The sequence below is a fragment of the Ziziphus jujuba genome, chromosome 1, assembly GCF_031755915.1.
Source record: "Ziziphus jujuba cultivar Dongzao chromosome 1, ASM3175591v1".
NCBI lineage: Eukaryota > Viridiplantae > Streptophyta > Magnoliopsida > Rosales > Rhamnaceae > Ziziphus > Ziziphus jujuba.
The window spans coordinates 43,397,713-43,422,306 of record NC_083379.1 but is presented as its reverse complement, the minus strand read 5'-3'; the positions used below and the strand labels follow the sequence as shown (position 1 = coordinate 43,422,306).

Genomic DNA, 24,594 nt, shown 5'->3' with positions numbered 1-24,594 from the left:
CCTACTCTGGTCTGTAACATTCCAAAATACCAAGTTCAGTATTGCTGATTTGCAACCGCAAAATACACTACAGTTCCACAGAAACAAAAAGCTAAAAGCAACTGAAAAACAGAATTCTTGGACATTGTTCTATAAATTTCAGCCACTCGAGCTAATAAATTAGGATACTATTCCATGTAGGTACATGTACTTCGTAAAAGAACAAGAAAATATCTAATTTCTAGATTTCTCCTCGACGATTTGGAGCAATGGATACTGATTAAAATCATATTACAATATTTCAAAAACTAACCAAACGCCAGTTAGAGAAAAGTAAAATCCAAAAAATGAGGCCTGACTTGGAAAAATCACACATAATTAACCCCCTCTCACTTCCGACTGTAGACTTTCACAGCCTGTCTATTCCTCTTCTTGACACCAGACTTGGCAACCTTGAGGCTCCTGTGGACAGCGCTCAACCTTGCAAGAGCTGCCTTTTTTAGATCTGGCCTGTAGTAGTTATTTGCTACCTGCAAAATGATAAACAATCATTACCAGAGAGGGACGTGAAAGATATGTGCACAGTAGGAACCAGTCAAGAGATTGTGAAACACAGAAACCAGTAAACATACATTTCTTCAAATACTCCCACATCAAATTTTCAACCAATTGTTATAAAGCATACAACACGTGGACTAGCTACTGTTGAATTAAAATTACAAGACATGCCATATTGAAGAACCACCTCTACAAACTGCAAGACATGTTCTGAATCACCATTTCGATTGCGAATGCTCAGAAGCCAAGCGTAACAAGTGTATTTCACTGAAAAAAATCCTCCAAAGAAGGTTTTTCTTACATGTTAGAGGCTCATCACTGCAGAATTAACTATACCTCATTGTGAAGAGGCACCGTGCTTCCAAACAAGTAGGGATGGACTAAACAAACACCTAGACAGACTTGCCAAGTTCCAAATTTTATTGTGTAGATGGACTGTGGTATGTGGGCGTTAGGTTGAGCATGTTCTTGATCTTCAAAGAATATTAAGTATATGAAAGGTGGCATATTGAAGCATCATTTCTGTAAACTACAAGATATGTTTAACTGAAACAGTATTTAGGTTGCGAATGCTCAAAAGCCATGCGTAACAAGTGTATTTCACTGAAAAAAAAAAAAAAAAAAAAAAAAAAAAAAAAAAACCCAAAAGAAGTTTCTTCTCACATGTAAAAGGCTCATCAGTGCATAAATAACAATTAAGTTTAATCAGAGTGGTACCATGCATCCAAAACAAGAAGGATGGGAATAAACACCTAGACTTAACAAGTTTTATTCATTTATTTTGCGGTATGTGATTGTTAGGTAGGGCATGCTTAGGATCTGCAAAGAATATGAAACTGAAAGATGGCAATACTGAAGCACAAAATCTGCAAACTCCAGGTTATATTTTTATTAAAACACTACATAAATTGTGAATACTCAGAAGCCAAGCATAACAAGTGTATTTCACTGAAAAAACCTCCAAAGAAGGCTCTTCTTACATGTTAGAGGCTCATCATTGCAGAAGTAACTATTACCAAGAAATGAAGAAGCACCATGCATTAAGCAAGGAGTGGGGATCGACTAAACATAAAAAAACTATACCTAACAAGTTCTATTCGCTTATTTTGAATGTGGGTGGTTCGGGTTTTCTGGTTTGGCATGTTTAGGATCTGCAAAGAGTATGAAGTACAGAAGAGATGGTGACAATACAAGCATCAATGTCACCTCTATGGAAAGATTTCATGATAGCCCAAAAGATTGCATCAAACACACACTCAATTTCAGAGAAAGTCTTCATAGGGTTATCATATATAATTGAAATACAGCAACTAACCTTCAAGGGGACAAGTTAACAAAAACACACCTTACAGAAATCCTATGAATGCAAATACTAAATCTCACTTAATCCATGAAATTAAACTTTTAGGTTAAATTATGTAAAGAAACAAACAGGATATCTTCATAATCGAAGATTTAAATAGGATATCAATTAGGTAAAGATTTAGATTTCAGTGGTAAGGGATTGACTCCAATTCCGACATATCAATTCCATTTTCAAGTTTTAACCTCTAAGATTTACTCAATAATGAGTTCATTTATGAGCATGTCTTAAAAAACTTCAGTTGCTGTTCTAACTTCCATTTACATGCCCATTATCCAAGCTAACAAGCGGCAACTAAACAGCCAAAGTGGGGGGGAAAAAATTAAAAAAATTAAAAAATTATAAAAAAAAAATCGGTTGACCACATAGAATTAGCTTTACTGTTACATAGAAAGCTCCTCGCACACATAATAAAAATTTAATATACCTGATTAGCAACTGCATCAGCCATCCTGCGGAACTCCTTTTTCATAAGAGACTTGTGAAGCAAAGTACTAGGTTTGTTTTGTTTCTTAGTCTTGGTAGTTGCCAGCAACACAGAATGATCTTTACCAACAGGTTGAATGGTAACTGTTTTCTTGTTCGCCAACCCTAATACAAGAATCCCATCATGAAAAAACAACCAATAATCGTTATGAAAGTTTTTGCATTAAACAAAAGGAATAATGCAATTAATAAAAATTCTTAAATATGGTTCTTCCAATAAAATAATTCTGAAAGACGTCTGATTCAACCATAAGATTTTCCCAATTATGATTGCAACTTATTACCGAATATAAGGTAAAATAGCTTAAACTTTCAGCCCGGCTTTGGAAAAGAGATAACAGCAACAAATTTTTAGCATTATTGACTTCATAACAGGCACACTTCCAATTTTTCATTGCATATTCTTTGAATAAAGATATAAGAATCCCCACTCTCAATATCAATGGTACATAACATTAAACTCAAATTCTCAAACATTATTTCATTTGTGTTAAAAATTATCCAACATTATTTTTTATGGCTACGCCACCATTTCTCAGCCATCAATAAAGACAATACTAACTCAATTTAACACTTTACATTTAAATAATGCATTGCATTACAATAAAATAGAAAAACTATAAAAATAAATACTAATGTAAACCATTATCTCAATACCTTGATCGCTTACAAGAAACTTAAACCATATAAACCATAAAGAAATAGAAGCTTCACTTCCACTTCAAGAATATGATTTTATTTTCAATCTGTTTTCATCTGTTCTACCATGAAGAATAACTCAATTCTATTCCTTTCCCAGAAAGGGAACTACCAAATTTTTGTCTCCTCATATTTTTCAAAGAATAAATTTCATAGGGACCCACATGAAACTGGAACCATATAAGCCAAACACAATTAGAAGCTCACTTTCACTAAAGAAATATCAAACATTCATTTGCTTTTCATCAATAAAGCTTCAGCTCAATTTATCCCTCTCACAGAAAAGGGCAATACCAAAAATTTGCCTCACATTTTCCCAGAGGAAATTTCATCGGGACCCACAAGAACTTTGGACCGTATAAATTCAACTTCCATTTCAAAATAACCAACAAATTTGTCCAACAGATTGACTCAAAAAGGGAATTATCAAAAAATTTGTTTCCGCATATTTTTTCCAACAGGAAATTTCATCGGGACCACAAGAAACTTGAATTGTAAACGAACAGATTTAGAAGTTTCACTTCCACTTTCAAAAGATCAAATCTTTTATTTGATTTTTCATCTGTTAGAAAACAATTATCAACAGACTGGATCAATTATATCCCTTTCCAAGAAAGAGAGGTAATTAACCAAAAATTTGTCTCATCATATTTTTCCAACAAGTAATTTCCTCGGGATCCCCAAAAAGAAAAAAAAAAACTTGAACCGTATATAAACCAACAAAATTACAAGTTTCACTTCCACGTCAAAAATTTCAATTTACTTCATTTTATTTTCATCAGCTCTACCAACTTTCAACAGAAAATTGTGTCATATTTTTCCAACAGAAAAAAAATATATATATATATATATATATTTATCTCGTCGGGACCAAAGCAAAGCAGAAACACAATAAGAAGAAAGAAAGGGGTAAAATACCGGAGTGCTTGAAGGAGTTGAGATTGTAGAGGTTATTGGTCTCTTTGCTGAACTGAACGCTTGCATTGCCTCTTCCAAATTCCTTCACCAAAAAGCAGTTGTTCTTCTTTACAATCTCCCATATCAACTGCCCAGGTACGGTCGCCATCTCCTCCTGCACAACAACATCCACCAGAACGATCTCTGTTACACTTGTCGAACTATATACAGTTTTATCCCAAAAATAAAAAACAAATAGAAAAATGCAACTGACAAATCAGCGAAGTGAACCTCTAGGGTTTGATACTGAAGCTCTCCTAGCGGAAGACTTCGTAGACTACAAAACAAAGAGTACAGAGATTTATGTTAATATTTATAGGCCTGAAACCCTAGTTGCCATTACCGTTTATATTTTTTTATATTACGTTTTTACCCCCGCGTGGGCGCGTATATATTAGGAACTTCCTTTCTCTATATTTACGTTTATACTTAGGCTTCTCCAATTTAAAATTAAATTCAGTTTAATAATTTCTTTCTCTCTTTCTTTTCTTTTTTTCTTTTTTTTTTCATTTTCATCTATTTAATCTTTTTTTTTTTTTTTTTAGGGTCAAGCACCCACTTAAATTCAATAAATAACTATGTTAAAGCAAACAAATAAAACCTTTTATTTTTTCTTCCTATTGTTAATAATATCTTCTTTTTTAAAATAAAAATAATAATACCCTATTTTTAGTTAATTAACTTTCATGCTTTAAAGTTACAATCATTTTAATCCAATTTTCTTCCGTATTCAAAAATATTCTTGGTACATTTGGAAATTCAATTAAATAAAATTATTAAATTAATTGTAGATGTAATTTTGTCCTATTAAAATATCATAAAATGTTTACTCTAGTGTTGGACCTAAAGATTGGTTGGATGAGAAACCTTTTGAATCATAATGAACTATTTTTGCAGTACATGATTTTTCATGCTTTAGGTATTAGTGGGTAGTTTTTCTTTTTTTTTTTTTAAGTCAAAACAGATTTGTTTACAATTGCTTCACTAGAGAATTGCTGTCTGAGTTTATCTCTCAATATGTTTAGGTTCATATATTCCACTCAGCCTAAAAAGTTAATATGTAAATAGGATATCAGAAAAAAGATAAACAGGTCAAATTAACAGGTAATGGAGAATGGATAATGTTGTTTATTTAAATACAAAAAGATGGTAACGGAAACCCATTACAAGTCATCATGATATTTTACTGTGATTGTGAAGGAAATAAGTGTAGAGTGCAGCTCCATAAGGGAGTGCATTTTCATTGACTTGAAAGTAAGGTGAGCGTGCTGATTCAAGCTTTTCAATTGCTCTATTCTCCATTCCAAGGTAAAAGTAGTATCTGGGTATAATCTTTTGGTAGAATGCAAAATCTTCTGAACCCATAATTGATTGGAAATCTTTAACTTTATTAAGACCACGCATTTCACCTGCTATATCTTCAGGAAGCGTTCATAAAATCTTTTCATGGTTTATGGTTGGAGGAAAGAAGGGTTTTTCATTTTCCAGGAAATCCACGGTAGCATTGCACCTTTGACCAGCTGCCTAAACAAAGTATAAGGAGCTTAAAAATATCTCCATTAAAAATTTAAAGTTATGTTCGAAAATTTTGCAATTAATGCTGTGCATTTCTAAAGAGAAATTAAAAATAATTAAATACTTTTCTAGAACTATTTAAATGGCATATAAAATATAAGATTGATAAAAATATTTTGTATAAGTATTTAAGTTTAACTTGATTTTCTAGAATATTCATATGTATAAGTATTTAAGTTTGATTTGACTTTTTTATAGATATAAATGTTTAAATTAAACTTAACGTAGAACATTCATAAATAGTTTAGTTGGCCAAAAAATCCACCTGTATTTATATAAATAAAAAATTTTGCTTCCGCAACATATAAAACAATTACATTACAAAAAAAAAAAATAGCTATATTTTATTTTCCTTTCTCCACCAAAAGTATCGACATTATTTTTCAATAAATTCCATCATAAAAGTATTAGAAATAAAAAAAAATTAATTTCCATAATTAGTTTTTTGATAATCAATTTTTGGTAAATTACTTTTTAAAATGTTTAATTAATCTTAAAATATTTAAGATTTACAAATAATTAATTCATTTATGTTTTAAAAATTGAAAATAAACTTGTTTTTAATAAAATAAATAAGGTTTATTTTCCAAAAAAAATTTAAAATAACCTTTTTTTTTTTTTTAAATTCACTTCTCATCCTAATTTCATATGTTATGAGATTTAATTTTTCTGGTACCATAATTCTCTCTTTTTAAAAATTATCAAAACACAAAATATTTTTCAATTATTCAAAGAATTTTAAATTCCCATTAATTGTGGATCAAGACCTAAGTCATTATGTGGGAGAAAATTTTGCACCTTTTTCACAGTTGCAGTAAATCAAGTCCAAAATTATCATCGACTTTGGCGACTTCAGAACGAAGTGTAGACGGCAGAGAGATTTATGTTAATATTTATTTGCTGAAACCCTAGTTGATTGACATTACCGTTTATATTTTTGTATTACATCTATACCCCGCGTAGATGCATACATTTACGTTTATACCCCGCTTCTTGTTAAAGCGTTATGTTATACCCGCGGTTCTTTAAGGCTTCTCAATTTAAAACTATTATTGTTATTTATTTTATTTTATTTTATTTCGAGAACATCTAATATTAAATTCAGTTTAATAATTTTTTTCTCTCTTTCTTTCCTTTTTCTTTCATTTTCACCCATTTAAATTTAATAAATAAATATGTTGAAGCAAGAAAATAAAACCCTTTTATTTTTTTTTCCCCAAGTTGCTATTACTTGTTAATAATAACCTCTTTTTAGTTAATAAATTTTCATTCTTTACAATTACAATCATTTTAATCTGATTTTCTTCCGTACAAATGAGTAAGTAATAAATTAAAGACTTTAAAATATTCTACATATATTGGAAATTAATTAAATAACATTTTTCAACGTATTCTTGATTGATTGTAGACGTAACTTTGTCCTTTTAAAATATCATAAAATGTTTACTCTATGTCGGACCCAAAGATTGGATGGACGAGAAGCCTTTTGAATCATAATGAACTATTTTGCAAAACATGATTTCATTCATTTGGTACTAGTGGGTGGTTTATTCAAATCAAAACAGATAAACTATTTGTACAAAAATGAATTCATGCTTTAGGTATTAACGAATGGGTACAATCACTTCACTAGAGAATTGCTGTTTATCCTCAAGATGTTCAAGTTCATAGACTCCACTCAGCCTAAAAATGTAATATGCAAATAGGATATTAGAAAAAAAGATAAACAGGTCAAATTTACAGTTTATGGAGAATGGATATGAGTCTGGCATGGTAGCAAGATTAAGTGAGCTTGGAAATGTTGTTTACTTAAACACTCTAAGGTTGTAATGGAAAACCCATTACAATTCATCATGATATTTTACTTCTTGTGATTGTGAAGGAACTTCCTGTTGGAATTTAAACAGATAGCTAGCAGCCAACGAAGTGTGGAGTGCAGCACCATAAGGAAGTACATCTTCATTGACTTGGTAGTAAGGTGAATGTGCTGATTCAAGCTTTTCAATTGCTCTATTCTCCATTCCAAGGTAGAAGTAGTATCCGGGAATAACCTCTTGGTAGAATGCAAAATCTTCTGTACCCATCGTTGGTTGCAAATCTTTAACTTTATCACGGCCAAGCATTTCACCTGCTATCTTCAGGAAGTGTTCATGCAACTTTTCATGGTTTATGGTAGGAGGGAAGAAGGGTTTCTCGTTTTCAAGGAAATCCACGGTAGCATTGCACTTTTGAACAGCAGCCTGCCAGGTGATAACCTGTCAAAGAAACAAAGCTGATTTTTGATAAGGAAACTGAAAGAGAGAAAAAGCCGCTGAAAAATTGTAAGCTTGTTATTCAAAGTCAAAACTATCAGATGAAGGGAACTTTTCATTTCAAATTCAGATCAGAATTTTGCCAACAGAAATGAGAATTATGACCAGCTTTAACTGTCGATAAATTCTGACCTAAGTTGTCATGATTAATTTCTAAACCATGAAACTTAATCTTACTCATTGACACTTCAATAATTCAGAAAGTTGTTTTATAAGTGTAGACATTTTGATGCATCATTCAACTGCTGTACCTCCTCAATACGTTGTCTCAGTTGAGCAAAACTCTCCTTAGAAAAGGCTCGGAAAGTGCCACCAATTGTAACAGAATCTGGAATAACATTGAACGCACCACCTCCATGGAATTTAGCAATTGTCACAACCTACAGATCGTGCTCCATGTTTGGTGTTATCAAGAGTACAAATGATTGAGATCATAATACATTTCATAAACCAGAAACCAAGTATTTGGTACAGTGTATCAAAGAAAGAAACAAAACACCATGAGTTTTGCAAAGGATGAGGCCACAATAACACATTGAATGGAAAGAAAAATTACTTTCAAGCTTATATAGTATTATCAAGTGTAAAGGAAGAGGGGAAGATCAAGTAGCATTTATTACATCTCAAAGTAACATGACATCCTTTCCTTGAGAACAAGTATCTCTATAGTTAAGGTGTTTGACAGTGACAATGATATACCAGCATAAACATATAGTGCTTAAATACATTTAAAATAGAGTACAACAACACCATTAACAGTTTCTCATCTTTGATGTTTTCGAATCTCATTGCCACTTCATTAATAGCCTTAGGCAGGACATTTTTTAGTATAAAAAGTCCATTTTTTCCAGGGAAGAAATAGTCAAATGTAGGAATAGTTGAAAACAACTTAGTTAAGTAGATCAGAAGCCAAATGCTTAACCAATCCCATAAACATATTTGAAATGATCAATTGAGGTTGGATAAATTTAACACATATAATCTTAACGTGAGTCAATTGGTTTTAGAAGAAATGTGAAATCTACCTGTGAGTCCAGTGGATCAGCTTCACGCGAAACAAGATGTTGTAAGCCAACAATCACATTTGAAGCTGCCAATATTGGGTCAATTGAGTGCTGAGGAAGGGCCGCATGACCGCCTCTACCACTTATTACTGCTTCAAAAAAGCCACTTCCAGCCATTATTGGACCAGGTCTGGAGAAAGCTTCCCCAAGTGGCATTCTAGATGATATATGCAACCCAAATATTGCATTTACATTCTCTAATGCACCAGCTTCTAAAATTTTCTTGGCCCCTCCACCTCCTTCCTCAGCTGGTTGGAATAAAAGAACAACTGTCCCCTGTTGGAATAACAAATTTTGGACACACAATTAAATAGATTGACTATCAAAGACTATTTGAACTGCTGACTATCAAAGACTATTTGAACTGCAGCAATTTCATCAAGAAAAATTTTGAGGTTTGGTGTTGAAACATAATAATTGCAAATAACCATAAGATACAGTGCCTAACGAAGTAAGGAGAAGAAGTAGAAACAGAGGAAACAAAAAAAAAAAAAAAAAAAAAAAAAAAAAAAGGAAATGGCTGTGCCCGAAACAGATTTCTGGCATGTTACTAAAAATTACAATCCCCATAGGCATCTGAAAAGATTAAGCAAATTCAACTGTGTTTTCAATTACCAGACAACTATTAGTAGAACATCCCAACCACCTAAGGTACTTCATCAGGATGATTACGTTTTTCTTCACTTACATATCCTTCAATATTTATTTGTTGTCCATGGAGTATGATCTGTTCTTGATACATTAAGAGCAGAAATATTCGTGAAAGACCATGAAGCACCATTTCTGTGTAAATTTTTACCATGTAGTAGAGACACACTAAAAGGTTAATTAGAAGATCAAAAGGCAAGTAAAAAGAAACGAACTTGTAGCTCTTTCTCATGCTCTTTCAGGATCTTCGCGGCACCGAGAAGCATCGCAACATGTGCATCATGTCCACAAGCATGCATCTTTCCAGGAATTTTACTTTCATGCTCCCACTCCACCTTTTCCTATATAAATTCGGGATATAATTAATTATCCCAGAAATAATTAATTGACTTAAATTAATTATACCAGAAACACCATAAATTATAAAATTCAATCAAACCTGCATAGCTAGAGCATCCATATCAGCTCTTATCGCAACAAAAGGCGGTTTTCCGGTTCCAATATGGCCGATGACACCGGTAATCGCTACTGGGTACTTATAGGGGATACCCAGTTTATCTAGTTCTGCTCTTATCAGCTTACCGGTCTCAAATTCTTCATAACCCAGTTCAGGATTTTCATGTATTTTCCTCCTGATTCCAACCATCCAATCAAACACCTCTGGTTTCTTGGCGAAATTGAGCAACTCTGAGGGTGTTTTTAAGAGACCATTGGAGCTGAAAGTCGAATCTGAGAAGATGGGTATTGGAACAAACATACAAAGGACCAGAATCACAGAGACCCATTCGAGAAAAACACCCATTATCACCGTAAAACTGATCAATTAGGAGGAACTAAAAACATAGGTTACGCAAATACAAAAGGTTTAAAAGGGAAGTAAGAGAATAATTTAAAAACGAGAGGAAAATGCTGAATGGAAACAAACGTAGACGTTAAAGACAAAACCCCAGACCGTATATAAAGTGTGCCGAGCATGGTCCATGGAGGGTACTATACTGCCTACGGCCTACTATGCCTATGGTTTTGCAGATTTCCCTGACTGCTTGATGTTGCCATCAGCTGCTCCTCTGTCTTAATTCTAACATACCCCACGTGCTAAATTCTATTATCCATGTAAACTTTTTTATTTTAATATTATATTGGACGGCAAAGAAAAAAATCTCCATGAAGTGGGAGAAATTTTTGCCCACAATCAGCCTTTTCACAGTTGCAGTAGATCCAGTCCGAAGTCATCATCCACCTCCACACGTGTCAAATGGTACATCTCTCTAATTTAGAATGAACATTGCTCTTCTTAAGAGCATCTTTAACCAGATGTTCTTTTTTTGGTGGGACATCGTATATTTTACCAATCTCATTTTAGTGTTAAATTTGACCCCAAATTCGTCATTGACAAAATTTGATAATAAATTTGATTTTGATTCCTTTTTTAATTTGTGAAAGTAAAATTTTAAATGGAATCCTTCTTCAATTTAAATAGATTTTTAGAACCAAGCTATTTTTTAGCTTCTGTCTTCGAAAAGTCAACTTCAATTTTGGCATTCATATTTAACATTGAAGAACTAATATATTAATCTCAAATTTTAAAAATGAGAATACCCAAATGGCATTTGACAAAAGATGCTCCTAGCTAGCTCTCGCTTTTATGTGTCCTGGCCAAGCAATAGCATGCTCCAAGCTGCCTCTCGCTTTCACGTGTCCTGGCCTAGCAATAGCATAATCACCATCGGACTAAGAATTAGATTCGATGTCACTAAGAATTAGATTCGATGTCAACATCTCCAAGTCGTACCAAAAAAGGCTGTCCACCAGCCAAATAAATTGACAGACAAATTTATAAACACATTGCTTTAATCGTACCTGATCGTTGAAAAACCAATTCAGACTATCTTCTCGATTCTGAGATTTAAGTACAAGTTAAACTATGATTATCAGGTGTTAAAAATACACATATCCAAACATTTTAACAACAGTTCCTTCACCATGGAATTGCCACTCCATCTTATTAGATGCAATGTCATATATTAAAAACAACCCAGCCTAAAATAGTAAATGAAAATACGAAAAAGCAGGATCTCAGAATAAATAACATTAACAGGTCAAATTTACAGTTGTGGAGAGTGGATAAGAATCTGGTATGGTAGAAAGATTGAATGGATTTCGAACTTCTTTGTTTAAATAAATACTAATAAAAGATGGTCAAGAAACCCATTACAGTTCATCGTGGTATTGTTTTGCTTCTTGTGAAGGAACTTCCTGATGGAACTCAGACAGATACCCAGCAGCCAATGAAGCGTGAAGTGCAGCACCATAAGGAAATGCATCTTCATTGATTTGGAAGAAAGGTGAGTGCACTGATTCAAGCCTTCCAATCGTCCTGTCCTCCATCCCAAGGAAGAAGATGTATCCTGGTATTTTCTCTTGGTAGAAAGCAAAATCCTCTGATCCCATAAGTGGTTGTAATTCTTTAACTTTTCGGAGGCTGAGCATTTCGCCTGCTATCTTTTGGAAATGCTTGTGCAGTCCTTCATGGTTTATGGTTGGAGGGAAAAGGGGTTTCTCATTTTCGAGAAAATCCACAGTAGCATTGCACCTCTGAACAGAAGCCTGCTTTGTGATAACCTATACAACTCAATAGTTCAGAAAGTTGTTATTACCCCCCAAAAAAGGACCCAAAAAAAAAAAAAAAAAAAAAAGAACAAATAGTTCAGAAAGTTTTTAAAACTGTAAACATTCTGATACATTATTTAACTGTCTTACCTCCTCAATACGTTGCTTTAGCTGTGATAAGCTCTCCTTTGAAAAGGCACGGAAAGTGCCACCAATTGTAACAGAATCTGGAATGACGTTGAACGCACCACCTCCTTGGAATTTAGCTACTGTCACTACCTACAGATTTTGCTCTGCGTTTAGTATCCTCAACATTACATGCAAACTAAATGAGGTTACGTTTCACAAATACCAAAAAATGCAATATTTTCATACATTGTGCTAAAGAAAACAACAAAGTCTCATGGCTTTTGTAAAGCATGAAGCCACAGGAACACATTAAGTTAATGGCATAATCAGGATTCAGAAGATTTGAAGGAAACGTCTTCAATTAGTGTTTGTTACATCTCAAACTCATATGTCAGTGATTGTCTTACCAAGCAAGGAATAGTTTGTTAAACTATTAAAACAAACTATTAAAATGCATAATCATATGGTGCTTCAATATGTTTAAAAAATAGAGTTCCTCAACACTCCCATTCGTAGTTTCTCATGTATGAATTTCCTTTTTTTTTTTTTTTTTTTTAAATCTTATTTCCTCCTCATCAATAGCAAAAGATGGGACAATTTCTTGGTTTAAACAATCAATTTTTCCAAGAAATATAAAAATTCCCCCGTTGCTAGATTCAGTTGTGGAACATATGTTTCACCATTGTAACAATTACACAGTCACCTTGAGAAGTATGCAACAGATGATGTTACTTGCCTTCTTATCACTAAATCTATCGTTATGCTTTACTATTTCTTTTGTGAATAAGCTGGGAACGTAGGGGGTTGGATTTCAAAGTCTCTACAATGCCCTCAGTCTAGTGCACCATGCCACAAAACAAACAGTAAAATAGTAACTTCACCATAAAGGCATAAACCTAAGGTAGAGAACTAAATTGAGAGCTCATTATTCATCAAATAAAGAAGTAAAGGAACATTCTTCAATATTTATCATGTAACTGCATCAGTCAACAACAGGGATGGCTGAACACAACTTTTACATACAAAAGCCAAGAAATAACGAATTCCCTATATATATATATATATATATATGGAATAAATAATTCAGGTCATGTATATGCATCGCAAATTTTAATGATACAAACAATTATTTGGAGAGAAGGAATGTGAAAATGTACCTGTGCGTCCAGTGGATCAGCTTCACGGGAAACAAGATGTTGTAAGCTAACAATCACATTTGAAGCCGCCAGTATTGGGTCAATTGAGTGCTGAGGAATTGCTGCATGACCCCCTTTGCCGCTTATTACTGCTTCAAAAAAACCACTACCAGCCAACGATGGACCTGGTCTGGATGCCACTTCCCCTAATGGTAAGTTGTGTGCAACATGCAACCCAAATATTGCATTTACATTATCTAATACACCAGTTTCCAAAATTTTCTTAGCCCCTCCACCTCCTTCCTCAGCTGGTTGAAATACAAGAACGACAGTTCCCTATTGAAATTCGAAACAAAAAATTTTTAATTTGTACATCATCGGGCACCCATACAGTTGAATATACAGAATTAAATAGAAGATCAACTACCTAAGATTACATAATATATATTTACATGTATAAGATATATGCATCTATATATACATTCTATACATGATAACTGAGTTTCAATCATTAGATAACTGAATCTAGAACTTCTCAACCATTTTCTACAAGGTACCGAACCAAGATGATTTAGTTTTTCCTCAATTACACCCTAAATATTTCTCTGTTGTCAATGGATATATTATGACATATATTAATCCATTGAAAGGACAATTAAATTCCAGGAAAACCTCAAGTTTCTATATCCATTTAGTACTTGAAAATGAAAAGGCTACTTTTTAAGTGAATATCCACCGAAAGAACAAAGAAAAGAAAAAGTTAACTTTTTACATGTTTGGTTCACTCATGTACTATCAAAAAACAGAAAACATCAAATGTAAAATCTGCCGAGTCAAAATTAAAGCATTATACTCTAGCTAACACTCCACTACAATTTTGAAATAACCAAAAAAAAAAAATGGATATGATGTGAATGGCATAATAAGTGGACTAGTATAACTACCATCACCAAGATCGAGATAGATGCTCAAGCCAAGATATAGGTGGGAAAAAAATAGTTGTCCAATTCACTTAAACCATGTATGAGTATGCGCATCATCTAAAAAATCAAAAAGAAACTTGATTTTCTTCATTTTCTTTCTTTTTTTCCTTTTCCGTGATTAATTTAAATTAGGAAAAAAAAAAAAAAAAAGGAAAAAAGCAAAACAGGAAATAAAAACAGAAGAATACAGACAAAGAAACTAGTCAAAATATCAAAAAGGCGAGTATAAAGAAACGAACTTGTAGCTCTTTCTCATGCTCTTTCAGGATCTTGGCAGCACCAAGAAGCATTGCGACATGTGAGTCATGTCCACAAGCATGCATCTTTCCTGGGATTTTACTCTTATGCTCCCACTCCACCAATTCCTGTAAATTCAACATTCATCAATCAAACAGATCAATTTACTGAGATAGCTAATCTTTCTTATATTAGCCAAAAATTTGAAAAAGGAAAAACAAAAAAAAAAAAAAATACATCAATAACAAAATTTCTAACAAAACCTGCATAGCTAGAGCATCCATATCAGCTCTTATCCCAACAAATGGCGGTTTTCCGGTACCAATAAAGCCAATGACACCGGTAATTGCTACCGGGTACTTATAGGGGATACCCAGTTTCTCTAATTCTGTTCTTATCAGCTTACTGGTCTCAAATTCCTCATAACCCAGTTCAGGATTTTCATGTATTTTCCTCCTGATTTCCACCATCCAATCAAACACCTCTTGTTTCTTTGCAAACTCGAGGAACTCAGAAGGGGTTTTCGAGAGCCCATCTGTGATGACAGTTGAATCTGAAAGGACGGTTACGGGACCAAACACACAGAGGACTAAAATCAAAAATACCCATTTCAGAAAACCCATTGTACTGATCAAACAGAGGGGGAACTGATCTAACAGAGGGGGGAAAAAATAGGTATTAAATGGAAAATTTTGGTTTGGATGGTCAAAACGAAGTAAGGAGAATAATTATTACCAAAACAGAAAAAGTGAGGAGATTGATGTAAAATTTAGAAAAAACAAAAAGAAAAAAAAAAGAAAGGGAAAAAAAAAAGAAGAAATAGAAATAGAAAAAAGCAGCGAAGGTAGAACTCACGTCATAAATAAGGAAACTCAAGCAACTGTACCGACCATGGAGGCTATTACTACTTCTTCGTCTTCTGTGTTCTGTCCTAAAATGAACACACACCCCACGTGCTGAATTGTATTATTCCCCGTGTGTTTTTTTATTATATTGTTTCTTCTACGTTTTGTATGCATATTAGACGGCTAGGAAAAAAAAATCTGCTTCATAGGTGGGGCTACATCTTGGCCATATATTTTGATTGGAGGAATCTATTGGTGGGGTCCATCTGTAAGGAGGGTGAGGGTCTACATCCCAGGCATGGCGTACCAATAGAGACCCATGTGTGCGATTTTGATGGTCCCGTATGTACATATTTAACCAAGATGTGACTAAATATCAAAATATGAAGAGTTTGACACGTTATGAATTGTTGAATTATAGCAATTATCAGTTTTAATGAAACCATTCGACCAAAAAGATAAAAACAAGTACATGAGCCTGATTATTATGAGCCTCTCAAATTAGTTAAATTAGAATATTATCTGTTTTTTTCAGTACACTTCTACTCTTTAAATTTTGCCAAACTTTTATGTTGACTTTTCTGTTAAGAAGATTGTATAATCACGTGAAACTTTAATGATTGAAACTTATTATTATTATTCTGTATTTTGTGAAATATTAATTTAAAATAAATAAAAAGATAACTATATATTAGAATATCGTTGTCCAAAAATAGCTATCTTAGAAAATGTACACCAACCTTATTTATTCTATTTTCTCTTTCATTTTCGTAAACCTTTTAAATAGTATTAAAAAGTTAAAATTAATATGTCGGATTTTCATGTGGGCTGTCCAAACTTTCATGATTGAAATTTAATATTATGTATTTTGTAAAATATTAATTTAAAATAAATAAAAAAACAAAACTCAATCAACTATGCATCTTAGAATATTTTTGTCCAAAAATAGCTGTCTTAGAATATGTATACCAACCTTATTTAATCTATTTTCTCTTTCATCTTCGTAAACCTTTCAAACAATATTAAAAAATAATAATAATATGTCAATTTTCATGTGGGCTGTCCAAAAATTAGACCATATATACATAATCAATGCGCAAATGCACACAAAAACATGAAAAGTTAACATCTGAATTTGTGGCAACATTTTAGCCATTCAAACTTTTTTGCTCCTCTCTAACTTTTTTTTTTTTTTTATCATAATTCACCTAAAAAAAAAAAAAAATTGGCTCCTCATAAAGTTGAAGACAATCTGAAGCCGCCACAAACAATACTCACGTGACACTTGAGTTTCTGTTCAATATATTTAAGCCTTTTTTTTATACAGTTAAAGTAAATAAGGTGCTTTTACAACTTATGAAACACATATATGAATGAATAGCGTAATTGAACGGTAACCAAAATGCAAATGTATATAAATATATAAAGGTGGGGAAAAAAAAAGAAAAAAAGAAAAAAAAGCAAAAAATTCCAGTCGCAGCTGAGTGGGGATGTTGGTGGAAATAGAATCTGATACTATACCAGGTCACCTAGGCATTATCTCTACCAATATACAATTAACTAAACAAGGAATCATATATCACACCACAAAACCATGTATATAATCTATATTCTCACTATATATTGCTTTTACTCTCTCTATCTGCAACAACAACAATATCCATTCTCTTATTGCTTTCTTCTGTTGTTTTTTTTCCTTTTTTCCATTTATCTCTATAATCGGCAACTCTCTCTTCCAGCTCCTGTTCGCGTGCAGATATGGTAAGAAATCATTCTACTTCACTATTATTTGAACTTTTAAATCGTTATTATCTCTTTTTTTTTACTTCAATTTTGAGCCTTTTTTTTTTTTTTCCTCCATGATATGTTTTGTAATATCCATGCTTTTTATACAGCTTCCTCTTTTCTCATTTTCTTTTTTTTGTTCCCAATATAATCTACTTAGCGATATTTTAAACCTTGTATATATCCTTCCTTTATCTCTTTTTTTTTTTCTTTTTTCTTTTTTTAACCTTCTATTTTTAATTGTTTAAAGGAGGAAATATTGATTATAAGCTTTTCTTACGCTCCCCCCCCCCCCCCCCCCCCCAACCCTTTGTATTATTTTTCTTCTTTTTTTTTTTATAATATTTTTCAAAAAGAAATTATCATGAGTTTAGAAACCAAGAAACTAAGATATATTAATTACCGATAACTCATTAATTAGGCTACCCAGATAGTAATAACTTATTAATTAAGCTAGCTAGATGGTGATCATTTTGTTATATTATGTATACGTGTAGGAAGTTCAAGCCGGAAAGAATCGTGGAAGTGGGAAAAGGATGAGTATAGTAGTGGGACCATGGGGAGGAAATGGTGGGACCAGTTGGGATGATGGATCATACCATGGAGTTAGAGAAATTAAACTTGTTTATGATCGTTGCATCGATTCGATACGTGTGGTATACGATAAGAACGGTAAGCCTGTCACAGCAGAACGACATGGAGGCAGTCAAACGGTCGAGGTAATTAATTAGCTTCAAAATTCTGTATATAATTGATTTGTTTGATATTAAAACTAAAATTACAGATAAAGCTGCAATATCCGGAGGAATTTATAACAAGTGTGAGTGGATACTACTGTCCGGTGGTGTACGGAGGCAGCCCAGTGATCCGATCACTTACATTCAAAAGCAATAGGAGAATATTTGGTCCGTTTGGAGTTGAAGAAGGCACGCCTTTCACTTTTTCAGTAGATGGAGGTGTCATTGTTGGTTTCCAAGGAAGAGGTGGTTGGTACGTGGATTCGATTGGGTTTCGTTTATCCCGTGTCCAAACACCCAAACTCTTTCAAAGGGTTCAAAAGGGTCTTCAAAGGCTCACTAGCACTGCTTCCAAGCATAAAGATGCTGCAAATGATAATGCTTCTTCAAAGCCTTATTAGATAATAATATAATATATGTATGCTCTTTATGTTGGTATGAGTTTTTATGTAGAAAAAAGTCACAAAATGGAGTTGAAAAATTATGTTTTAATGTTTGTTCCTTTTGTAGTACTAAAAAGTTGTCTGGATAATGTAATATATACTTCGTATTGACCTTTTATTTTGGATGCCTCATTAACGTGTCTTAACTCTAACAACTCCATTTAAATAAAAAAAAACAATAATAATAATGACAATAGTAATAAATAAAAACTCTTAACAACTCCATTACTTGACTATATATCTAAAGTTACAATGGTTGATATACCTACCTACACTACTTGTATTAACTCGTTAAATAATAAGACAAAAACTATGACCACTAAACCTGCTTTAAAAAAAAGAAAAGAAAAAGAATTAACCTCCTTTTGATGACTTTTAAGAATCATTTGGCTAATATTATTTTAATTCTTTTAATAAATATTAATTTAATTCTATCTATCTATAAGAATATGCAATAACTCATTGTGTTTAAGTCAACTAACATATTTAACTCCTACAAATTTTAGAGTCGATTATGTTTTATAATACTTACTATTATGTGTTTTTCATTAAACTGAGAACTCCTTCCATCACTATATAATCTATAGCTTTATATTATATTAGTCTACTTATATAATTTTAAAAGATAAGTTTGATGAAATTAAAAAAATAATAATAACGAAATTAATAGAACCAACTTTATAAAAATTCATCCTACAGTGAAACTGAACCGAGGGGACTTTAAAGAAAATATAAAATTTTCACTTGAACCTCCAATTTGCTACTTTTAGGATCGAAAATGGAGATTTTTCTTGATCTCTAAAATATATGAAAGGATCGTCAAGGAAACTGGCAGACAACAAATTTGGAGGACATAATACGAATAATTATTAGGAAACATCAAATTAAACTACAAAATTTGGAGATCATGATGACGATTAAGTTTTTTTTAGTTTTGAGTTTTTTGATTATTAGACTTTTAGAAAAACGTATATGGAGTTTTATTATTATAATTATTCTCTTTTCCTGTGAAAATAAAACGACCTTCTTTCTTTTTTTTTTTTGAAAAACAGAATCTCCAATTTATAAATGGGTACCAGTCAATTGAAAAGGCCGGATAATAAGTTTCTCATTGGGTAAAGCCCAACTGTCAGGCCCATATATATACTCGTTCCCAACGCTCCAAAAAACAAAAAAAAGGGGTAAGCGCGTCTAGGCAACTTCGTAGGGAAAGCGTAGTCAAACAGAGATCAAAATCCCCTTTTGTGTCCGATAACACGCTATCTTCGACAATAAAACCCTAGACTTGAAATTGAATTCCCAATCTTCGAGAATAATATCCAGATTTGAAGTTGAATTACTCGGAAAACTCAGATCCTTTTGAGAAATCATCATCATCATCATAGCCATGGGGAACACCGAGAAATTGATGAACCAGATCATGGAATTGAAATTCACGGCAAAGTCGCTGCAACGTCAAGCCCGCAAGTGCGAGAAGGAAGAGAAAGCCGAGAAGTTGAAGATCAAGAAAGCCATGGAGAAAGGTAACATTGATGGTGCTCGAATCTACGCCGAGAACGCCATCCGCAAGAGAACCGAGCAGATGAACTACCTCCGTCTCTCTTCGCGCCTCGATGCAGTTGTGGCTCGGCTTGACACCCAGGCCAAGATGACCACCATTAACAAGTCCATGGGCTCCATTGTCAAATCCCTCGAGTCTTCTTTGAACACTGGAAACCTACAGAAGATGTCCGAGACCATGGACCAGTTCGAGAAGCAGTTCGTCAATATGGAGGTCCAGGCCGAATTTATGGAGAGCTCCATGGCCGGGTCCACCTCGTTGTCCACTCCCGAAGGCGAGGTCAACAGCCTCATGCAGCAAGTGGCCGACGATTATGGTCTCGAGGTGTCCGTGGGGCTTCCTCAGCCGGCAGCTCATGCCGTGCCCACCAAGGAGACCGAGAAGGTCGACGAGGACGACCTCTCCAGGCGCCTTGCTGAGCTTAAGGCTAGAGGGTAAAATAATAATTGGAGAATCGATGCGTTCTTGTGCGGATTTGACATATATATGATTATATATATCTATATATATATATTTAGTGAATGCGGACTATGACTAATGTTGGAAATTTTAAAACTTTTGTCATTTGTGTAAATTGTATTGAATCTAAGTTCCTGCATTATTTTGATATGAACTTTGTGCTTACGAGTGTTTATAAAGCTTTTCACTGGCAGATGCAGTTGCAATTTCTTTAATTTTCTGTTGCCATCCCATATAGATGGTATAGCATTTTGGATTGTTTATGCAAATGTGCGATTGTGGTGTTAACTATGTTGTTGTGACCGTGTTGTCTGGATTAGTGGATTGTGATGTGGGTATGATGTAGAATCTGCAGTTGGTGTTGCTTGCTATTGCATTTGACCTTCTGTTCTTGTTTGTTACTTGTTATGGTAAATATTTGTGAATACGTTGGTTATTGTAAGATTTGTGGTTGTTTTACATGAAATCAACAACGGTGAGTGCATTTTTCTCTCTAATAATCAATCGTTATACCTTAGTATGCACATATTGGGATGCACACTGTTTTTTGGGAACCAAATATGAAAATATGAGTTGGGATTGGCTTTTTAGTCTCTGCTTGGTGGCTTTTAATTATGTATGTTTATGCCTTGCTTGCATTTTCTTCAATGCAGACTGTAGTTTTTCTGAACATTAATTGTGAAGGCTCTGTTGGATTTTGTTGAATGTTGAAACAATATTTATGTGAGCATGATTGAATTGTGACTGCTTATGCAGTTGTGCCATACAATTTGCTCTCCTTTCCACTTCCTTGCTTATCTTTAGATTATAAAGTAGAGAGAAAAAGCTAGATATAACTTGTGGAATGTACTGGTAGGTGAGAATCGTTATCCCTGATGGTATGTATGGCTGTTTCTATCAATAGTTTCTTTTGCACTAATTTTGTCAATATAGCTATTTGCTCTAATGACTTGAAAGTAATTAATTTTGCTATCTGAAATGTTAATCAGCTGATGTGTTATGTGTATAAATCTTTTCTCCACTCTGCTTTTGCAAATAAATTGTGATGTGTTTGTCAAACATTGGATGCGTGCTGTTTAATTTTAGAAATGTCTGCTCGATGATATTTGGGTCAGAAATCTCTTCAACCCTCGTAATTGTTTACTGTCCTTCTCATGATACGGCGTATGTTGAACTTGAAATTGAGAATGACGGTACTAAAGGAAACGGGCAAGTGGCAAAGTAAGAGTTTCAGATATGTGAATAGGGATATGGATTTTTTGTATGGGGTTTGTGGTTATTATGCATGGATATCAATATTCTTTCATTGTTACAATGCTGCTGTGTTTATGTGGTATATTTCGCATTGTCTTGTAAACTTTCATTAGTGATTCTGAATTATTTTAAAAACAGACATTGGATTGTTTGCTATTGTTTGAGGGTCTGTTAACTTGGGATTGGTTTTAGTATCAACTTTCTGGCTGTTGATTATGGGTTTATGGCTAGGTATACATGTTAACCTCAGTTATTTTTATCTACTTGCATGGAAAGGTTCTATTAGATTCTGTTGAAAATGGAGTCAATGGCTATGTGAGTCTGATGTTGTCTTGGTTACGATCCAATTTCTACATTTGATTCCCACATTTGATTCTCCCCAAATGTTTATCTTGATTCCTAGATGTAGAGATTACTTGATTGGTTAACATAATATAACTACCTTTAAAGGGATAAGTGTAACTAAACAAACATAAGTCAATCAATTGCTAGATACATGACACATGACATCTTGATATATACCTTCATAAAAATATTCGGTACCTCTAGAAATTATCCTCTTGTTGAAATATGGCACCTCTAACATTATTCTTTTGTTAAAATACGGTTACAATTGGTGGTTTTATTTTCTTTAAAAGGTTCATAAAAGAATAAAATGTAGGTATGCTCATGATACATAAAAAATTTATATGTATCATGTCAAATGCACTTTGTTGGAAAAATACATGCCTCTATTTTTCTCTTTTATTGTATTATGATTGACTTGCAGTCTCATGCCAATCCAATGGTTAATATCTCACAGTTTTTTAGCAAAAAATTAAATAAATAAATTAATTCATTTTAAACATATATTGACTAGTTTCTACATTAATTAATTTTTTTTTCCATCTTATTTGTAAATTGAGAAATGTAGTCAATTTTCTCAATTTTTAAATTTTATATTAGTCAATTTAGAAATCAAATTTGATAACTGAACTAATGTGGAGTAAATTGTAAATTGTTTAATTTTAAAGTATAATTAATCCTTTTATTAAATGTTCTTATGAAAACTTATTTGAAAATGCGAATTGGAGCTAACCACTAAACCAATTGAAAGGAAAAGAAATTTTCTAGTGGTAGGGTTTAAAAATAAAACTTTAACCTGTATGGTCACGGCAAGTGTATATGGTGGTGGACTATAAGGGAAATTCTTATCCACGCGCGTCATATTTGGACTGTAAAACTAATATGGTTGATGTTAGTCTTAATTGAAAGCCAATTCTTCGTCACATACTTGATCTCTGAATTAATTTTAAGGAGTTTGTGCATCATGGGATTTGATCTCTGAATTGCCTGAACCAATTCATCACATACTTGATCTTCTCCCAGGCGAAGACGCTGCCCGAACAAATATACTGTCCAAGAAATGGAGAGGCATAAGGTTATCATGGCCTACTGTGAATTTGAGGTACGAAGAGTACTTTAGGATTAGGAAAACCGATATTAATTTCAAAAGGTTTATGGAGAATACTTTACAAAACTGTCTGGGCAGAAACATGGGTTTGCAAACATTCAAGCTGCGTATCATGTGCTATAGATATGATTCAGAAAATTGGAATGATCTAATCGACCAGAGGAGAAGAAAATTCTAAGTTTTTGCAAAAAAATTGTCATTAATTATAGGTGAAAGACCTAATGGATGTTACTGTTTTCCTTATAATATAATATATAATTGAATTCATAAGATAGAGAGCACAAAATAAAATTATTTGTGGTATGCACATTTAATTGCTTTTTAATTTTCATAATTTTACACTTCAGCCAATTGACTTCGTTTTGGAACGTATTAATACCTTTAAACTTCATGGACACTACAATTTTAATTATTAATTACCCCATACCCTCCACCATGTAATTTTAGCTATACAAACAATATTATTACGTGTTTAAGAGTATATATAATAGATTCTTCAAAAATAAAAAATATTTTTTGTATAATAAAGAATATTTTTAACCATAAATATTTGAACTTTAAAAGCTTCCTCCAAAAATATTTTTTATATCATATTTTTTATTTTTTTATTTTACATAAATATTTATTGTTAATTTTTTTTTTTTACCAGAATTCCTCTTAATTATTTTCTTATTTTCTCCTATTTTTCTTCATATATCCAGTCATGGTTATCAGAATGCAAATCCATGTTTTTCAAAGAACAAAAACTATGAGCATGAATATATATAAATCCATGTACAATTGATAAATTTATAATTGCAGGAATGAGAAGAAAAAAAATATATTTGAAATTTCTATTGTCAAAGACTGCGAATAATTTAGAATATTATTTTTCAAATATATTCAATTATTTAAGTAGTAAAGTCAACGGAAAAAACAATAAATACTAATTTAGTGATTTTGAAATTTAATAAATATTAAATTATATTAATATAATATCAAGTATAAAGAACATTTTTGTTTTCCAAATTAATTATATTATATTTTAAAAAATTAAATTATAAAATGGATTAAAATTTATTTTTAATGACTGGTTCTTTAAAAAAACAATAGATAAAGAGCTCTTGGATGCTCTAAGGGGTGGAAAATATTGCCTAGAGTTTATGTAACTTTCTTTTTCACTTCTCTAGCTCTTACCCAACAATATTACAATGTATACTTTATATTTTTGTCTGTTCTGGTTGTGAGACATTGATTAGAGTAGACAGTGTGGACCCAAATGTAAAAGAAGCTGGTGAATTTTTTTGGTTAATATGTGTACGCTGGTGAGTTGCTCACAACA

The 24,594-nt window shown here is 32.7% G+C and overlaps 5 protein-coding genes and 2 non-coding genes across 10 annotated transcripts; 2 read left to right on the top strand and 5 right to left on the bottom strand.

Annotated features, from left to right (window-relative positions):
• Positions 1–102: 102 nt before the first annotated feature.
• Positions 103–4,429, bottom strand: LOC132805009 (large ribosomal subunit protein eL28y-like). 3 transcript variants are annotated; one of them, XM_060819679.1, is made up of 4 exons: positions 4,274–4,428; positions 4,004–4,157; positions 2,328–2,491; positions 103–509 (listed from the first exon to the last, which is right to left on the bottom strand). In XM_060819679.1, the coding sequence occupies exons 2-4, from the start codon at positions 4,149–4,151 to the stop codon at positions 369–371; spliced, it is 453 nt and encodes a 150-aa protein (XP_060675662.1). In that variant the 5' UTR covers positions 4,152–4,157; positions 4,274–4,428; the 3' UTR covers positions 103–368. The 3 variants fall into 3 exon arrangements, with proteins under 3 accessions (XP_060675662.1, XP_060675666.1, XP_060675669.1); XM_060819683.1 differs by having other exon boundaries at positions 4,257–4,388; XM_060819686.1 differs by lacking the exon at positions 103–509 and adding an exon at positions 1,197–1,688 and having other exon boundaries at positions 4,274–4,429.
• Positions 770–862, bottom strand: LOC132800403 (small nucleolar RNA R24). The gene has a single exon (XR_009635471.1). It is a non-coding gene; the product is annotated as a small nucleolar RNA R24 (small nucleolar RNA).
• Positions 1,451–1,541, bottom strand: LOC132800404 (small nucleolar RNA R24). Its single transcript, XR_009635472.1, has one exon. It is a non-coding gene; the product is annotated as a small nucleolar RNA R24 (small nucleolar RNA).
• Positions 4,430–7,136: 2,707 nt separating the features above from the next.
• On the bottom strand, positions 7,137–10,897 carry LOC132803739 (IAA-amino acid hydrolase ILR1-like 4). The gene is made up of 5 exons (XM_060817215.1): positions 10,081–10,897; positions 9,857–9,982; positions 8,955–9,269; positions 8,181–8,309; positions 7,137–7,872 (listed from the first exon to the last, which is right to left on the bottom strand). Exons 1-5 carry the CDS (start codon positions 10,441–10,443, stop codon positions 7,459–7,461), a joined length of 1,347 nt encoding a protein of 448 aa, XP_060673198.1. The 5' UTR covers positions 10,444–10,897; the 3' UTR covers positions 7,137–7,458.
• Positions 10,898–11,618: 721 nt separating this feature from the next.
• Positions 11,619–15,692, bottom strand: LOC132803741 (IAA-amino acid hydrolase ILR1-like 4). Its single transcript, XM_060817217.1, has 5 exons — positions 15,000–15,692; positions 14,739–14,864; positions 13,538–13,852; positions 12,402–12,530; positions 11,619–12,263 (listed from the first exon to the last, which is right to left on the bottom strand). Exons 1-5 carry the CDS (start codon positions 15,357–15,359, stop codon positions 11,853–11,855), a joined length of 1,341 nt encoding a protein of 446 aa, XP_060673200.1. The 5' UTR covers positions 15,360–15,692; the 3' UTR covers positions 11,619–11,852.
• Positions 15,693–17,047: 1,355 nt separating this feature from the next.
• On the top strand, positions 17,048–18,678 carry LOC132803744 (jacalin-related lectin 19). Of its 2 annotated transcripts, none has more exons than XM_060817222.1 (4): positions 17,048–17,177; positions 17,321–17,342; positions 17,864–18,085; positions 18,151–18,678. In XM_060817222.1, the coding sequence occupies exons 2-4, from the start codon at positions 17,340–17,342 to the stop codon at positions 18,502–18,504; spliced, it is 579 nt and encodes a 192-aa protein (XP_060673205.1). In that variant the 5' UTR covers positions 17,048–17,177; positions 17,321–17,339; the 3' UTR covers positions 18,505–18,678. The 2 variants fall into 2 exon arrangements, with proteins under 2 accessions (XP_060673205.1, XP_060673206.1); XM_060817223.1 differs by having other exon boundaries at positions 17,088–17,105.
• Positions 18,679–19,722: 1,044 nt separating this feature from the next.
• On the top strand, positions 19,723–20,759 carry LOC132799818 (ESCRT-related protein CHMP1B). The gene has a single exon (XM_060812549.1). The coding sequence runs from the start codon at positions 19,934–19,936 to the stop codon at positions 20,543–20,545; it is 612 nt and encodes a 203-aa protein (XP_060668532.1). The 5' UTR covers positions 19,723–19,933; the 3' UTR covers positions 20,546–20,759.
• Positions 20,760–24,594: the final 3,835 nt, after the last annotated feature.

Bases quoted from the DNA above. Each gene is read 5' to 3' on its own strand.
- LOC132805009 (XM_060819679.1), bottom strand. From the start codon at position 4,151: ATGGCGACCGTACCTGGGCAGTTGATATGGGAGATTGTAAAGAAGAAC. The intron at 2,492-4,003 runs GTATTTTACCCC...TTCTTGTATTAG, and splicing joins CAACTCCTTCAAGCACTCCG to GGTTGGCGAACAAGAAAACA. The intron at 510-2,327 runs GTATATTAAATT...ATCATTTTGCAG, and splicing joins CTGATGCAGTTGCTAATCAG to GTAGCAAATAACTACTACAG.
- LOC132803739 (XM_060817215.1), bottom strand. From the start codon at position 10,443: ATGGGTGTTTTTCTCGAATGGGTCTCTGTGATTCTGGTCCTTTGTATG. The intron at 9,270-9,856 runs GTTCGTTTCTTT...TTATTCCAACAG, and splicing joins AGCATGAGAAAGAGCTACAA to GGGACAGTTGTTCTTTTATT. The intron at 8,310-8,954 runs GTAGATTTCACA...CACGATCTGTAG, and splicing joins CTGATCCACTGGACTCACAG to GTTGTGACAATTGCTAAATT.
- LOC132803741 (XM_060817217.1), bottom strand. From the start codon at position 15,359: ATGGGTTTTCTGAAATGGGTATTTTTGATTTTAGTCCTCTGTGTGTTT. The intron at 13,853-14,738 runs GTTCGTTTCTTT...GAATTTCAATAG, and splicing joins AGCATGAGAAAGAGCTACAA to GGAACTGTCGTTCTTGTATT. The intron at 12,264-12,401 runs GTAAGACAGTTA...TGAGTTGTATAG, and splicing joins TAAAGCAACGTATTGAGGAG to GTTATCACAAAGCAGGCTTC.
- LOC132803744 (XM_060817222.1), top strand. The intron at 18,086-18,150 runs GTAATTAATTAG...CTAAAATTACAG, and splicing joins GAGGCAGTCAAACGGTCGAG to ATAAAGCTGCAATATCCGGA.
- LOC132799818 (XM_060812549.1), top strand. From the start codon at position 19,934: ATGGGGAACACCGAGAAATTGATGAACCAGATCATGGAATTGAAATTC.